Raw genomic sequence first — 17766 nt, forward strand, 5'->3', positions numbered from 1 at the left:
AGAAGTTCTCTTACTTGACAGAGTCGAAGCACACGCGATCCCTCTATAAAGGTTCTGGTTAATTCATCTATACCAATTTCAAGTTCCGCCGCTGATCAGGGCTTGCTGCTCCGAGTTTGCACGGAGGTAACTGATGCTTTACAGAAACTGACATTCCAAGATTTAAATATCAAGTAAATTGGGTTAGAAATGTGTCAGATATGAAGCTTTTAGTTTCAATCACGTTCTGAACTAAATATCTGCCAAGATTAGGCTAAATGTCTTTATAAATCGAAAAGAATCTGGCATTTGCTTAACGTTGCTACGATCTTGTGTTGACTGTAACTTGATAGAAAGTGAAGAGCTCTAATTCCATTTTGGATTCCGTGTAGTTAGGTCGTTTTAGGGCACGTAAGAGAGCTTGATGAAAATGGAGAAAGGGACTGGAACGGTTTTGAGGATGATTTAAAACGCATATTTACAGAGGAGGATTCGTCACTGCCATTTATCAATCGGAGAAGCGAGCTCCTCCGGCTCTTGAAGTATTACGCTTTCCTGTTATTGTATTTTTCTTGCTCATTTAAAAGCAAAATGCAAGAAAACCTAAAAAAAACGTCAAACTCATGTTCTATGTGACAATAAAGGTTGTTTCTAACCATTACGAAATGCATACAAAGCATTAGCTCTATGTTACCCAATGTTAAGGGGAATACACAACTGTTTTTCAGGGCATAGGAGTGTTGGAAAATGCAATATGGCAGTTATTAATTTAGATTTCCTTAACTTTAATAATTGCTTGTGAACTTTATTTATCTTTTTGTTTTTTTAATTAGATCTTCTTCATCAAACAATTATCAAGAGCAGAATAGTAAAGGCAGTAGAAACCTAAATTAGCCTCCAAGTCAGGGCAAAACCCCTCTAAAGTGAAAACCCATAAAATCTCTTTTCTTCTTATAGAATCTGCTTCAAATGAGACAACCAACACTCAAAGCCTAGACCAAGTCCTCCTCCAAGTACCAAGTCAGCCCTCCAAGAAGCTCTTCCAAGTAAATCAGATTGGCAAGGTTTGATCCTGCTTCAACTTGCTTCTAACTTTAGTTTCGTCCCCCAACTTCGACCCTGCAACTTCAGCTTTGTAATTGTTGCAGAAACCCTAATTCAGGCACATGGAAATCTTTCAAGAGATCCTTCTTTGAGCAAGACAATGTCTCCCAAGGTCAATAAAGTCAAATTAGAATACTCGCCCTTCCAACAGCTTGATCCTGCAACTTATCTCCTGCAATTCGGACTTGCAGTTTCAGCCTTCCTGGAAGCTATAGAAACCCTAGATTTCGCACGTGTGAGAAAGATGGAGCCCAAAAACAAGCCTTTCTTTTTTCTTTTGGATCTCATTGTCTTCTAGACCTTCACTCTTCTTGTTTTGCTTCTCCCAGTTTCAAGTCGAACTTCTTCTTGAGAGATCGAACTTGTGTGTGTGAATGTGCCAAATGAGGTCGAAATTGCTCCTATTTATAGCCTTTCTAGGGGGTCGAATTCCCTCCTTTAGGTTGACTTGTAGCTGCCAGGGCTAACTTGTACTTTGGAGGTTTCTAGGACTTTCTAGACAAAATCAATTCTTTTACAAGGTACATTTTGCCCAGAAGGGTCTTATAATCATGATGTTGACTCTCTTGACTCATAACAATAAATCCCGTGACCTAACAAACCCTAGAAGCATGAAGAACATGCTTTTACCTAGAAGACCATCAATAAGAAGCATGAAACCCATGCCTTTAAAATAACAATTTTCTTTTCTTTTGTTTGTTACTTAAGATATACATATTGAAATGAGTACAATAACAACTATGAAAACCGAAACTAGTTACATTTTCAACACTCCCTGAAGAGTACAACATCATTCTCAAATTGAAGAGTTCTCATAAGAAGATTCAGATTGATAAGGCAATTGCAAGCATCGACATTATAACCAGCACTGTCTTTGAGGCCTAACTAGACAAGCTCAATTTCATTTAAGAGCATTATGTTGGGAGGCTTTACATGAGACATCACATTACCTCTAAGGCACATACCTCATCCTAATGTTCACAAGGTATGTCCTTTTAGGACTATTCTTATCTTGGATTTTTATCCCTTAATCCTTAAATAATATCAGTCCTCTTCGACCAATCTTATCTTGGATACTTGTCTTATCCTCAAAGAATGTCGATACCTTTCCTTTCTTGGATTGTCTATCCTTAAGGAAACCACAAATGCTTATCCAATCCTCCACCATTCTCTCTCCATGTCTTTCACTTAGACTTATCGCTGTTAGTCCTGGTCAAGTGCATGACACATGAAGAAGAGAATGCACATGTGATGTTCATCATCACTCCCTCTCAACCAGAGAGGAGATCCCTATTCTTACTTGGAATAGATTCTTGCTCCTTCACTAATATCTTGTAGACTTCATACTCCCTCTAAAGCATAAAGGAGATTCAAAACTTTTTATTATTAGAAAGTCATAGCCACAAGCTTTCTAGCTTGTCTTCATAAGAGTATCAACTACCTGTTTTTTTATGAAGATAGATGCATGGCTCCTTCTTTCCTTCGTATCTCATTATGTTGAGCTTTCTTCTTTTCTAGGTATCTTGGAGCCATCTTCTTCCTTCAATCTTGTTACAGGGTTCATGTCATCAATCTTGTACATCACTTTCATCTTTTCATCATTAATGAAGGCATTATTTTGAGCCTTACCAAACTTCAAGCTAATCATAACTTCCTCATGGCAGTGATCTCCTTTATATGAGCTTGAACTGCAGGTTATCTTCTTGCACTGCTACCTTTTAATCCCAAGATGAAAACATCTTGACTTCATAATTACCAAGATCATATGTTGAGCTTGCCTTAACATTCATCATATATTCTTGCAATATCTTTCTAGGTAGCAAGGTAATATGTTAACCATATAACCAATAACAAAATATTAGACTTACCTCATTGTGATGCCTTTCTCATCAAAACATCGACATCCTCATGGTCCATCTCCACAAGAATCTTCCTTCATGCATCATAGTGCCCAAGGATCGAACTTGATTACAAGTTATAATTTTGTTTTGGAGACTATACTGGATGTTGATCACTTTTCTATATAATCTAGTGAGAAAGTCTTGATCCTTTATTCATTCTAGAATAAGTCAAATTCTTCTTCTAAGCATCGTATAATTAGTCAACTTTTTTTTCTACAGGATTCTGTACATATGAATCCTACCCAAGAGAAGAGTTACTTCTAATATGCATCCCTATGCATCCATATAATCATCTAGTTATTTGACCTTAAATGAGCCTTCAATTTGACCAACTGGATTCTCTCATCCTTCAAGAGTATTGTTTCCACACTATATGGAATATATACTAACCTTGTCATAATGCTTAACCTTCCAAAATGATGGTTTTTATAGGATCTTGATGATCCATCTTAGCAAAATGACTACCTCTGACATAATGTTAGATAATGCTTGGATGAACAATAATACGCAAAATGGTCCTAATCTTCTAATTCATAAACTAGATGACTCTTATTGAAGCAACTTAATTAAGTAGACTCCAATTCTTCTACTATCACATGCTTCTACCTATGATGCCATACAAAATCAAAACCCTTCTAGAGTAAACAAAATCTCCTGACTAGAATGAATAGATTATAGTTTTTAAAAACTAAATTTGCACAAACATTGAAATCAAAACCCTGCTTTTAAATTCTACAAATTTACACAAACATTCAAATCAACACCTTATTTTTAAATTGTACAAATTACCAAACAACAAAAATTAAATTCTAAATCTTAAAACTAGCTTGAATTCACTATGTTTACTCTAATTTAACTATAATTAAACGAAAGAACACTTCTATCCTTCCCTTTACCCACTTCAAAAATATACTATGTAGTGTTCAAAGGAGCAATCTCTTTCCTAACGTTTCAAAAGCTTTTGGTTTATCACGTTGATATTTTTGCCTTATGGGCCGTCGAAGTACATTTCCATTCCGAACATATTTGAGGAGATGATTGCCGTCAATGAACCGCGAATTGCGATGCTATACATGCGTGTCGTGTAAATTATCGGCTCATGGGCGGAATAGAGGAATCCGCCATGGCCAAAGCTTCAGCGGCCTTGCCCTGGGAATGGATCGTCGAGAAGCTGGTTGACAATAAAGACATCGGCACACAGCTGCTCAAAGGTACTCCTAAATTCTACAACCTCCGCAAATCGCTTGTACAATATATGAGACTTTGCTCTCTAACGCAGAAATTTAATATAGGAGACTTTGCTCCTTTGTACAGCGATGGTATTCATGCACATTCCAGACATCAACAATTCTTCTTGCAGTAATCTGCAAGAGAGAATTGCGCTAAGATATATGGAGGAAGTTCTCTTACTTGACAGAGTCGAAGCACACGCGATCCCTCTAGTAAAGGTTCTGGTTAATTCATCTATACCAAACTCAAGTTCCGCCGCTGATCAGGGCTTGCTGCTCCGAGTTTGCACGGAGGTAACTGATGCTTTACAGAAACTGACATTCCAAGATTTAAATATCAAGTAAATTGGGTTAGAAGTGTGTCAGATATGAAGCTTTTAGGGTTTCACGTTCTGAACTAAAATATCTGCCAAGATTAGGCTAAATGTCTTTATTAATGAAAAGAATCTGGCATTTGCTTAACGTGGCTAGCGATCTTGTGTTGACTGTAACTTGATAGAAAGTGAAGGAGCTCTAATTCCATTTTGGATTCCGTGTAGTTAGGTCGTTTTAGGGCACGTAAGAGAGCTTGATGAAAATGGAGAAAGGGACTGGAACGGTTTTGAGAATGATTTAATACGCATATTTACAGAGGAGGATTCGTCACTGCCATTTATCAATCGGAGAAGCGAGCTCCTCCGGCTCTTGGAAGTATGTACGCCTTTCCTGTTATTGTATTTTTCTTGCTCATTTAAAAGCAAAAATGCAAGAAAAGCCTAAAAAACGTCAAACTCATGTTCTATGTGACAATAAAGGTTGTTTCTAACCATTACGAAATGCATACAAAGCATTAGCTCTATGTTACCCCAATGTTAAGGGGAATACACCAACTGTTTTTCAGGGCATAGGAGTGTTGGAAAATGCAATATGGCAGTTATTAATTTAGATTTTCCTTCACTTTAATAATTGCTTGTGAACTTTATTTATCTTTTTGTTTTTTTAATTAGATCTTGTTCATCAAACAATTATCAAGAGCAGATTAGTAAAGGCAGTAGAAACCTAAATTAGCCTCCAAGTCAGGGCAAAACCACTCTAAAGTGAAAACCCATAAAATCTCTTTTCTTCTTATAGAATCTGCTTCAAATGAGACAACCAACACTCAAACCCTAGACCAAGTCCTCCTCCAAGTACCAAGTCAGCCCTCCAAGAAGCTCTTCCAAGTAAATCAGATTGGCAAGGTTTGATCCTGCTTCAACTTGCTTCTAACTTTAGTTTCGTCCCCCAACTTCGACCCTGCAACTTCAGCTTTGTAATTGTTGCAGAAACCCTAATTCAGGCACATGGAAATCTTTCAAGAGATCCTTCTTTGAGCAAGACAATGTCTCCCAAGGTCAATAAAGTCAAATTAGAATACTCGCCCTTCCAACAGCTTGATCCTGCAACTTGATCTCCTGCAATTCGGACTTGCAGTTTCAGCCTTCCTGGAAGCTATAGAAACCCTAGATTTCGCACGTGTGAGAAAGATGGAGCCCAAAAACAAGCCTTTCTTTTTCTTTTTGGATTCTCATTGTCTTCTAGACCTTCACTCTTCTTGTTTTGCTTCTCCCAGTTTCAAGTCGAACTTCTTCTTGAGAGATCGAACTTGTGTGTGTGAATGTGCCAAATGAGGTCGAAATTGCTCCTATTTATAGCCTTTCTAGGGGGTCGAATTCCCTCCTTTAGGTTGACTTGTCGCTACCAGGGCTGACTTGTACTTTGGAGGTTTCTAGGACTTTCTAGACAAAATCAATTCTTTTACAAGGTACATTTTGCCCAGAAGGGTCTTATAATCATGATGTTGACTCTCTTGACTCATAACGATAAATCCCGTGACCTAACAAACCCTAGAAGCATGAAGAACATGCTTTTACCTAGAAGACCATCAACAAGAAGCATGAAACCCATGCCTTTAAAATAACAATTTTCTTTTTTCTTTTGTTTGTTACTTAAGATATACATATTGAAATGAGTACAATAACAACTATGAAAACCGAAACTAGTTACATTTTCAACACTCCCTGAAGAGTACAACATCATTCTCAAATTGAAGAGTTCTCATAAGAAGATTCAGATTGATAAGGCAATTGCAAGCATCGACATTATAACCAGCACTGTCTTTGAGGCCTAACTAGACAAGCTCAATTTCATTTAAGAGCATTATGTTGGGAGGCTTTACATGAGATATCACATTACCTCTAAGGCACATACCTCATCCTAATGTTCACAAGGTATGTCCTTTTAGGACTATTCTTATCTTGGATTTTTATCCCTTAATCCTTAAAGAATATCAGTCCTCTTCGACCAATCTTATCTTGGATACTTGTCTTATCCTCAAAGAGTGTTGATACCTTTCCTTTCTTGGATTGTCTATCCTTAAGGAAACCACAAATGCTTATCCAATCCTCCACCATTCTCTCTCCATGTCTTTCACTTAGACTTATGGCTGTTAGTCCCGGTCAAGTGCATGACACATGAAGAAGAGAATGCACATGTGATGTTCATCATCACTCCCTCTCAACTAGAGAGGAGATCCCTATTCTTACTTGGAATAGATTCTTGCTCCATCACTAATATCTTGTAGACTTCATACTCCCTCTAAAGCATAAAGGAGATTCACAACTTTTTATTATTAGAAAGTCACAGCCACAAGCTTTCTAGCTTGTCTTCATAAGAGTATCAACTACCTGTTTTTTTATGAAGATAGATGCATGGCTCCCTCTTTCCTTCGTATCTCATTATGTTGAGCTTTCTTCTTTTCTAGGTATCTTGGAGCCATCTTCTTCCTTCAATCTTGTTACAGGGTTCATGTCATCAATCTTGTACATCACTTTCATCTTTTCATCATTAATGAAGGCATTATATTGAGCCTTACCAAACTTCAAGCTAATCATAACTTCCTCATGGCAGTGATCTCCTTTATATGAGCTTGAACTGCAGGTTATCTTCTTGCACTGCTACCTTTTAATCCCAAGATGAAAACATCTTGACTTCATAATTACCAAGATCATATGTTGAGCTTGCCTTAACATTCATCATATATTCTTGCAATATCTTTCTAGGTAGCAAGGCAATATGTTAACCATATAACCAATAACAAAATATTAGACTTACCTCATTGTGATGGCTTTCTCATCAAAACATCGACATCCTCATGGTCCATCTCCACAAGAATCTTCCTTCATGCATCAGAGTGCCCAAGGATCGAACTTGATTACAAGTTATAATTTTGTTTTGGAGACTATACTGGATGTTGATCACTTTTCTATATAATCTAGTGAGAAAGTCTTGATCCTTTATTCATTCTAGAGTAAGTCAAATTCTTCTTTTAAGCATCGTATAACCATAGTAAGCATATTTTATGGTCAACTTTTTCTACAGGATTCTGTACATATGAATCCTACCCAAGAGAAGAGTTACTTCTAATATGCATCCATATAATCATCTAGTTATTTGACCTTAAATGAGCCTTCAATTTGACCAACTGGATTCTTTCATCCTTCAAGAGTATTGTTTCCACACTATATGGAATATATACTAACCTTGTCATAATGCTTAACCTTCCAAAATGATGGTTTTTATAGGATCTTGATGATCCATCTTAGCAAAATGACTACCTCTGACATAATGTTAGATAATGCTTGGATGAACAATAATACGCAAAATGGTCCTAATCTTCTAATTCATAAACTAGATGACTCTTATTGAAGCAACTTAATTAAGTAGACTCCAATTCTTCTACTATCACATGCTTCTACCTATGATGCCATACAAAATCAAAACCCTTCTAGAGTAAACAACAATGCATGCTATTCTAAATGAAGGAAAGATTAAATTCATAAAGAACCTGTTAGAGAGGATGCCTTCTTCAATAGTAGAGATCTTTGACATCTCTCTTTTTGGCTTCTTCTCTGGTTCTCCCTTATCTTCAATTGTGTGAGCTTCACTTCTTTCCTTTCTTTTGTTGTTCTACTTGATTGGACAATCCCTTTTAAAGTGTCCATATTCATTGCATCCAAAGCATTGAACCCTCGACATATCTGGCTTCTTCTTGGACTTTCCAAACTTTCCCTTCTTCAAATCCTTGGTTCTTGCAATAAAGGCTTGAGATTGTTCATTTGATTCAATGTCATCCTTTGCCTTGATCCTGCTCTCTTCCAAGATGCATTGAGTCCACAACTCATCAAAAGGAGTTGTATCTTTCTTAGAGTAAATGTTAGTTGCAAAATTGCTCCATTCTGGTGGCAAAGCATTCAATACACAAATGGTCATCTCACAGTAAATAATTGTCTCCCCAAGCCCATGCAATTGATCTCTTATTTTAGAAATCTTCATCAGATGGGAGGCTGTGTCTTCATCCTTTGATTTCCTTATACAATATAGTTGGTTTCTCAAGTAAATCTTTTGACCTGATGTGCTTATAGAGTACAACTTTACTAGCTTATCATACACAACCTTAGAAGTCTTTAAATCAACAACAAAGGGAACTATTTTGCTAGTTCTTGAGTTTTATCTTTGCTGGGTTCAACAACTTCACCAAGAACATATTCCATTACTTCATGTTCCACAAGTGCCAGGTCAATCATTTTCTTCCATGCTAGGAAATTTGTTGATCCAATGAGCTTATTGCTTTCCTTGCAGAAAGAACCCATATGATCCCGTAGATTCAGACATAGAGAAATAATATGATACTTGTCAATCAAGAGTCTTCTTCTTTGATAATGTCTCCAACTATCTTGATGCTTTCAAGATCTTCAAAGAGACTTCAGTGATATCCTTGAAATATGGTTCCTTCAACAACAACTTTCAAGAGTGATGAATGATATCAAGATCCTTTGATGCTTTCTTCAAAGATGCCTTTCAATGAGCCTTTTAAATAGATCTCCTTCTAAGAGAGATCAACAACCTTCTTGTAATCTTCCTCTTTCAAGCCTTTCTGTTAAAATTGGCAACTAGGGCCAAACTCCATGAGGGTCTTCTTATTTATGGCCGCTGATATTTTTCTTGGATTCCTCTCGTCGAGAGGTGTAGGATTGATCTAAAAATCATTCGATTCCGACATGTATTCATGGAGATATGAATTTATTTGTGTTATGTGACAACTCGTCAAGGTCGGCCAGCAACCAAATTACCCCCACTTGTCCTCCAAGTTTTAGTATAAATAGAGGTGGCCTTCAAGTCACTTTGACACACACACTCTTGTAATCTCTCTTCATTCTGTTTTGGGTTTGATGAAGAAGAGCATAGAGGGAGTGCCCTAGGATGTACACTATCCTAATTTACAGTCAATGAAGCAAGCCCTAATTGCATTTTCTGAGATGACAAGTATAGGGTGCAGGAAGCAGTGCTTCGTATAGGAAGGAGGGCTTCATATTGGGTGCAGACAACATGATCACATGCCCCACAAGCAGTCAAGGACTCGGGTAAGGGAGTTGCAGTCAAGAAGGCAGAGAGCACACATTCAAGACCACGCATGGAAAGGCAGGGTCTGATTGCACCTCGACTAGGGTATTAGGTGCAGTCATGACCAGAACTCATAAGCATAATATAGACGCAGATCAAATCGATATACTGCCTATGAATCAATGCTCAAATGGACAAGGAAGTATAGATTTCGGATGGGGTTATTGCAGTAAGGTCCAAACTTCATGGAGAGCTAACCCTTAGTATGACAGTCTTTGCATTACATGGATAAGGCATGAAATGTATGTTGTCATGATATTCCTGTAGAGTACTAGGTACGAGGATGAGCAATCATGGATTTGTTTTATAGATCACATCTCTGTCTATAAGGAAAAAGCAGTACCAAAGCTCCAGCAATCTGATAATGAAGGAATGTAACTAGGTCTATTCAATAGTAATCACTGTCTCAGTAATGATAAGGATATAAGATACAGTCATCATGATGAAGACTTCAATGTAACTTCGTTGACATAATGAAATGACTGTCATAATAGAGATCTCAGTGCATCTATGAAAACATAGAGATCACAGTGAAGGTCTGAATGGATCAGGTTGACATGGTAAAGAAGCAACAGTGAAGACCTCTGTGATATTGTAGTAATGGCTTGAATGTGCAACATAGTGCAACATGACAGTGGTGCAACATAATGATGATGAATGGTGTAGCATAGTGATGATGAATGGTGCAACATAGTGCAACATGAGAGTGGTGCAACATAATGATGATGAATGGTGCAACAAAGTGCAACATGGTGCAACATAGTGATGATGAATGGTGCAACACAGTGCCTCATGACAATGTGTGCAACATAATGATGATGAATGGTACAACGTAGTGCGACATGAATGGTGCAACACAGTGATGGGTACAATATGGTGATGGAATCACCTGTGTTCAGATCTGCTACCTCATGTGTCATCTTCCTAGAGAAGATCTCTGCTCGTATTATGACAAGTCAAAATGTTGACTTCTGATGTATATGTACTATCTCTCTCTCTCTGCTGAACTATTAAAGAACATAAGAAGAATTGATCAAGGGTTCCCCACATTGGGGTTTGTCCTTGGCTGGCACCACATCTTGTGTCCTCTTGTCTTGGTTTGTCTTTTGCGATTTATGTTTATTTTCTATCTGCATTTTACTATCATGCTTAATGTGATTGCTAATCTGGAATTGATATTGAACTAATATGGAAAATTGAAGTAAATTTGCTCTCAGCATAAAACATACCTAAAATTTAACATGGTTTCAGAGCTAAGGTGAAGACAAAGCCCAAGCAAGAGTGAAAGAGTAATCACCAAAGACAGTTGGATAAGGTCAAAAGACTCAATGGGTTCCTCATCCCACTTCAAATTCACCAAGGGTGAAGTCGTAGCAAAGAAGATTATCAAAGTGGCACAGCGAAAGCATCTGGTGGCCTACCTATAGGTCACTTCAATGGGAAGTCCGGATCTGAGAATGGAAGGAAAGGCAGATGCCTTGCTTGCAATAAGTTTGGCCATTATGCAAGGAAGTGTCCAAATAGAAGGGACACATCACTTGATGATGATAACAATCATTCCATGGGTATCTTCAATGATCAGAGGAATGACAGGTACAATGGCAAAGGAAAAGGGAATGCAGGTCATCAAGGAAATGGCCGTCTCTTCAAGAAAGAAAGGATCTCCAGGTATGAAGAATATAATGTTGTTTCAAATAAGCAAGAGGAGATCAGCTCTCTTCACTACCTCTCCTCTGGACACTTTGAAAAGGTGGTATATTGATAGTGGTGCATCAAGGCACTTCATCGGATACAAGGAAGCTCTCTCTAATTTGATAGAGAAGGAGACAATCGTGGAGATTATTCTTGGAGAGGATGCCACCTATCTCGGAAAGGGTGTAGGGAATGCTACCCTTCAATTGAATGAGAGTAGCACGATTCATTTACAAGAAGTTCTTTGTGTACCTGATCTCAAGAAGAACCTGGTGTCCATTTCGGCAGTGGAAGTCAAAGGTTTCAAGGTGGCATTGATCGATGGAAAGGTACGTGTTTGAAAATGGAATATTCAAGATGCTTTTACTCATGGGTTCAGGGTTGGCAATTTGTATCAAGTTGCAGGAAGTCCATTAGGGACCATGTCATGTGACACATCTCTTCAATGACACCGGAGGTCTGCTCATCTTCGTCGTAAGACCCTACCCGATGTGAGACAGATGGTGATAGGGATGCCTGAATCCAAAGAAGAGCATGAAGGTACATGTCCAAGATGTACCGAAGGAAAATTTACAAGGGGACCATTCCCCTCATGTAATAGCAAGACCATGGATGTGGAACAACCAGAGGGGTTTGAGATTCATGATCGGGAAATCTCACGTATGCAGGTAGAAGAAAGCCCTCTATGGCTTGAAGCAAGCACCCCGGGCCTGGTATGAAAGGATAGACAACTATTTGATGAAGCTGAGACTCACTAGGAGTGACGCCAATCCAAACCATTGCTTGAAGGTTGTGGATGATAGACCTCTCATACTGGCACCTTATGAGGACTACCTCTTTTTGACAGGTGTAGACCCTCTCATTTGCAAAAGTGAGAGGGAGTTGGATTCCGGATTTGGAATGATGAACTGCAAGCCCGTGACTACCTCGATGAAGCCTAACTTTAAGAAGTTATGCGATAGTGATGCTGGACTTGATTTGGGAAATGCCTCTGAGTTTCATAAACTCACACTAGCATTGATGTTCTTGGTGAACTCCCGCCTGGATATATGTTTTGCAGTTAGCATATTGAGCTCATATATGGTTGAGCCTCACTGGATTGGTGCCCAGAATCATTTGAGATATCTTCAGGGCACAATCTCTCATGGATTGAGATACACTGCCAGAAATATGACGCTGCATGATTATTCTGTTGCTGACTGGGTAGGCAGTGTGGAGGATCGCAAGAGCACTTTTGGGTGCTGATTCTCTTTGGGTTATGCTTCAAGATCTTGGATGAGCAGGACGCAGAAGTCGGTTGTTTTGAGCACCAATGAGGTCGGATACATAGCTGTGAGTATGGCCTCCTGTGAAGCTGTCTGGTTGTGGAAGCTCTTCTGTGAGTTGGTTGGACTCGTGCTGGATACCATCGTGATCTTCTGTGACAACCAGAGGGGGATTCGATTGTTAAGGAATCTCGTGTTCTATAATCGCTCCAAGCATACAAACATCAGGTACCACTTTATCTGGGATATGGTACAACGAGGAGCAGGAAGGCTCCATCACTCTGGGACTGATGTGCAGGTCACCGTTATTCAGATAAAGCCCCTGGGAAAGGTCAAATTCTTGACTTTCTGAGAACGACGAGGAGTCGTGGAGAGACTTTCTCCTGAAGGTCCTATATGATATGGACATTGAGCTCTGGGAGCTCCGGGGCTTGGGGGTACTTCTTGGAGTGATGAGCAACCATAGGGTGAGTGGTTCAGCCTTCCCCTAGTGGTCTGCTATGTAGGCAGGATGAGTGGCTCATCCTTCTCCCATCAAGATACAATCATAGGGTGAGTGGTTCAGCCTTCCCCTAGTGATTTTTTGTGTAGTGAGTGGTTCAACCTTCCCCTGGGATACCCCGTGGCGACATGTAGGCAGGATGAGTGGTTCATCCTTCTCTTGCTGAGACATCCTACCCATGCAGTTTGGGACGCATGGGAAGTACCTCGCATCTGGCCAATGAGTAGGGAAATGAGGATAGGGACCATAGTAGTACCGATTGATGCATCATGTAACTATTGTACTCCCTATGCTAGGATGATATTGATCTGGGGTCAATTGGAACTGACTTCGGGTCAGTAAGAGTGTTTTGACACTCTCTTTATTTGGAACTGATTTCAGATTAGTAAGAATGATATAACTCACTCTCTTTTGGAATTGATTTCGAATTAGTGAGAGTGGTATGATACACTCTCTTTATTTGGAATTGATTTTGGATCAGTAAGTGTGGTATGATACACTCTCTTTATTTGGAACTGACTTCAGATCAGTAAGAGTGGTATGAGACACTCTCTTTTATATAGGACTGACTACGGGTCAATAGAGGATGGTATGATACATTATCGATCACTTCTTCTTCTTCATAGTTCAGCAAAGCAGAGCAGAACAGAGCAGTGCAGGGCACTGATACCTGAGATAGTACGGACTGGCAGATGGATTAGCAGATGGAGTTCTCCCTAGTTGAGAGGGAGTGTTAAAATTGGAAACTAGGGCCAAACTCCATGAGGGTCTTTTTATTTATGGCAGCTGATATTTTTCTTGGATTCCTCTGTAGGATTGATCTAAAGATCATTCGATTCCTACATGTATTCATGGAGATATGAATTTACTTGTGTTATGTGACAATTCGTCAAGGTCGGCCAACAACCAAATTACCCCCACTTGTCCTCCACGTTTTAGTATAAATAGAGGTGGCCTTCAAGTCACTTTGACACACACTTGTAATCTATCTTCATTCTGTTTTGGGTTTGATGAAGAAGAGCATAGAGGGAGTGCCCTAGGATATACACTATCCTAATTTACAGTCAATGAAGCAAGCCCTAATCGCATTTTCTGAGATGACAAGTATAGGGTGCTGGAAGGAGTGCTTCGTATAGGAAGGAGGGCTTTGTATTAGGTGTAGACAACATGATCACATGCCACTGCAGGTAGTCAAGTACTCGGATAAGGGAGCCACAGTCAAGAAGGCAGAGAGCACACATTCAAGACCACACATGGAAAGGCAGGGTCTGACTGCACCTCGGCTAGGGTATTAGGTGCAGTCATGACCAGAACTCATAAGCATAATGAAGACGCAGATCAGATCGATATACTGCCTATGAATCAATGCTCGGATGGACAAGCAAGTATAGATTTCGGATGGGGTTACAGCAGTAACGTCTAAACTTCATGGAGACCTAACCCTTAGTATGACAGTCTTCGCATTACATGGATAAGGCATGACAAGTATGCAGTGATGATATTCCTGTAGAGTACTAGGTACGAGGATGAGCAGTCATGCATCTGTTCTATAGATCACATCTTTTTCTATAAGGAAAAAGCAGTACCAAAGTTCCAACAATCTGATAATGAAGGAATGTAACTAGGTCTATTCAATAGTAATCACTGTCTTAGTAATGATAAGGATATAATATATAGTCATCACGATGAAGACTTCAATGTAGACTTCGTTGACATAATGAAATGACTGTCATAATAGGAGATCTTAGTGCATCTATGAAAACATAGAGATCATAGTGAAGATCTCAATGGATCATGTTGACATGGTAAAGAAGCAACAATGAAGACCTCAGTGATACTGTAGTAATGGCTTGAATGGTGCAACATAGTGTAGCATGACTGTGGTGCAACATAATGATGATGAATGGTGCAGCATAGTGCAGCATGACAGTGGTGCGACATAGTGCAACATGACAGTGGTGCAGCATAATGATGATGAATGGTGCAGCAAAGTGCAGCATGATGCAACATAGTGATGATGAATGGTGCAACATAATGCAGCATGACAGTGGTGCAACTATATACAAACCTAAACTAAATGAAAAAGAAACTAATGAAAATAAAACCTAAAAACTAAACTAACACACACATACATGAAATAAATTTTTTTAAATGTTTTATTGTTTTGCAGCTGTTGTGTGCAGGTTCTGATGGCGGAAGGAGTTCGAAGTTGGAAGAAGAGGCACACAGAGAGGTCAGCAACGAAGGAGGATAGGAATGCGGAGCTGTTGCGGATCAAAAAGAAGGGGAAGCGATGGGTAGCAACGGACAGGAGAAAAATTGCGGGTTTCTCTGGCAGCGTGAATGAGCAACTGAAGGTAGCCACAGAGAAGGTGCAGCGAGGGAAGGGAAGAGTGACTGCGGTTTAGGTAGCAAGATGGAGAATAAGGCTGCGTAAAGGAGGCAATATGCAGGTTTTGATCTTGTGTTTGTGGGACGGATGCTTGGACGGGCAGCGTAAGGAGAGATTTGCGTGAGGGCTGGACAAGATTGCGTGAAGGATAGAGCAATGGGGAGCCAGATGAGGACAACAGGTGAGGGAAATAAAACTGGGATTGCAGGCAGAATGGCAACAACAAATTTGATGTCAGAGGATGAGAAAATACAGGGTTTGGTGGCAGCAAGGGTCCTGTAAAAAAATAATTCGAAATTGCACAGTGAACCCTGAGACCAGGCAACAAATCGATCTGCAAAATGGTGGCCCAGAAATTCTTTAAATCACCAGAACCTCAAAAAAATTCCAACAATCTTAATTTAAAATTTTAAATCCTTCTACTTCAGATTTCTTAATGAAACCTTCATGAAAATTTCCAGATCTGAAAATAAATAAATTCAAACCCTTGGACTGTGAAATCTGGATATGATCCCTGCCAAAATGATGCTGATGGACCCCTAAAGATCCAGATCTTACCCTCCAGGGCCTAGATCTGGACTCTGCACAGCTTTCAGCTTCAGATCTACAGCTACAAGACAACAAGAAACACCCAAACGATATAAACAATGACCCAAAAAACTAAAACTCCGAAAACCCAAGTTAGAAAACTGAAAATAATTATAGATCTATATACATGAATGGAAAATCTATTAGATCTAAGGAGTGTGAGTCCAACTCCGCTCCCAGATCTGATAATCTGAGACTCTCAACATCCCGATCTATCGATTTAGCACAGAAAAATTTAAAATTTTCAAATTTTAAAGGAGGTACTGAGCTCAAAACCCTTCATGCATCACCCATAAAAAGTATCTTATGATAAGCCCGGGATCAGATTTAAGTTGGGCTCTTTAGAAACCATGGATTGAAAGTTGGCTGGTTCAACCGAGAACTTCCTCGAATGCCCGATGATCTAAAAATCAAGACTTTCGTACAAAACTCAATTCAACCATCAACATAGAGTGAAAAAACGATAATAAAATTCAGATTTAATAGGGATACCTGTTATTATATTCAAAACTTAAATTATCATTCAAACCGCAACGATTGAGCAAGATACCTGTACTCAAATCACTCTTCAGAAAACTATCATCAATGGCTAAAAAGAAATCTATGCATGCAAATGACACATCTTACAGTGTTTCCACGAAGAGTAACACCAACAAAAATTAACCCCAAAGTCTTTCTTTATTGCTCATAAAAAGATTACAAAAGAGCTTTTCGCTTAGTACACGATCTAGAGATCGGATGATCCTGACAGACAAAATGACCTTCTATTTAAAGATAAATCCTCCAATGGCTAGTTTGAGTGATCCACGTCAAAACAATCTCGACCGTTGATGAGGATCAAAATTTCTTTTAATCTCATCCATCGAAATTTTAAATTATTGAGGAAATTCGAAAATTTCAATTAAATGTGTTTTAATTAATTTAAAAATTAAAGTTTTGAATTAATTTCCTCAAAATTTTGACTTGGACTTAACCCTAAGGACCAAGGGCTTAAAATTTAGCAAAATAATTAATTTACCTTAGTCCCTGGACCTCTTAAAATTTAATTTTTTAAGGACCAACGAATTTTGCCTTCAGGGAATTTAAATTTACCTAGGACCTAGAATTAATTAAATTTCTGGCTTAGGAGTTTAATTAATTTTGGCCAGAAAATTTAATTAATTAACCTATGAGGGGATAAATTATTTTTCCAACCCTCAGGACACTTTACATCATGATTTTCACATTTTTTACATCTCAAGGGGGAAAACCCATTTGCAAAAGACCTTCACAGACTACCCAATTCTGCGACACAAATATAATTCAGCTGACCAAGCAATTTGTAACCTAACCAAATAGTTAGGATTATTCCCAAATCACTTTTACATAGATTCGATCTAGAACACTAGGACTCCCCTAAGATCCCAGTGACAAAATCCACTTCGGCTTTGGGTAAGGCTGAAGGAAAACTCTGCTGACCATCCGAGAATGGATTGGTGAGACAAAAAACCTCTCGGAATTTAGATCGTCACCAGAAAATTAGGTTTACCTAGGCAATTACATACACGACACGGATCTGCTGAGATTATTTACAATTTACACATACAGAAAGGGTTTACATTATAACATGATGATCAGGCCCGTGGTGATAGTTGAA

At 38.9% G+C, this 17766-nt stretch overlaps 1 protein-coding gene and 1 long non-coding RNA gene across 4 annotated transcripts in view; both read left to right on the forward strand.

The window, feature by feature from the left end:
• Positions 1–78: 78 nt before the first annotated feature.
• LOC149198929 (uncharacterized) lies at positions 79–467 on the forward strand. The gene is made up of 2 exons (XR_016253231.1): positions 79–126; positions 376–467. It is a non-coding gene; the product is annotated as an uncharacterized LOC149198929 (long non-coding RNA).
• A 3893-nt stretch (positions 468–4360) lies between these two features.
• LOC149198930 (uncharacterized) overlaps positions 4361–17766 on the forward strand; it is a 35494-nt gene continuing 22088 nt past the window's right edge. For all 3 annotated transcript variants that reach the window (XR_016253744.1, XM_089402218.1, XM_089402219.1), the window contains exon 1: positions 4361–4507. Coding sequence is in view for 2 of the 3 variants with exons in the window: in XM_089402218.1 (XP_089258344.1) it covers positions 4376–4507 (132 nt within the window). In the remaining variant the exon portion in view is untranslated. The remainder of the gene's footprint in view (positions 4508–17766) is intronic.

This window comes from Pinus tabuliformis, chromosome 2_1 (genome assembly GCF_031772625.1).
Source record: "Pinus tabuliformis cultivar Carrire ecotype Pingquan chromosome 2_1, CPIR1, whole genome shotgun sequence".
NCBI lineage: Eukaryota > Viridiplantae > Streptophyta > Pinopsida > Pinales > Pinaceae > Pinus > Pinus tabuliformis.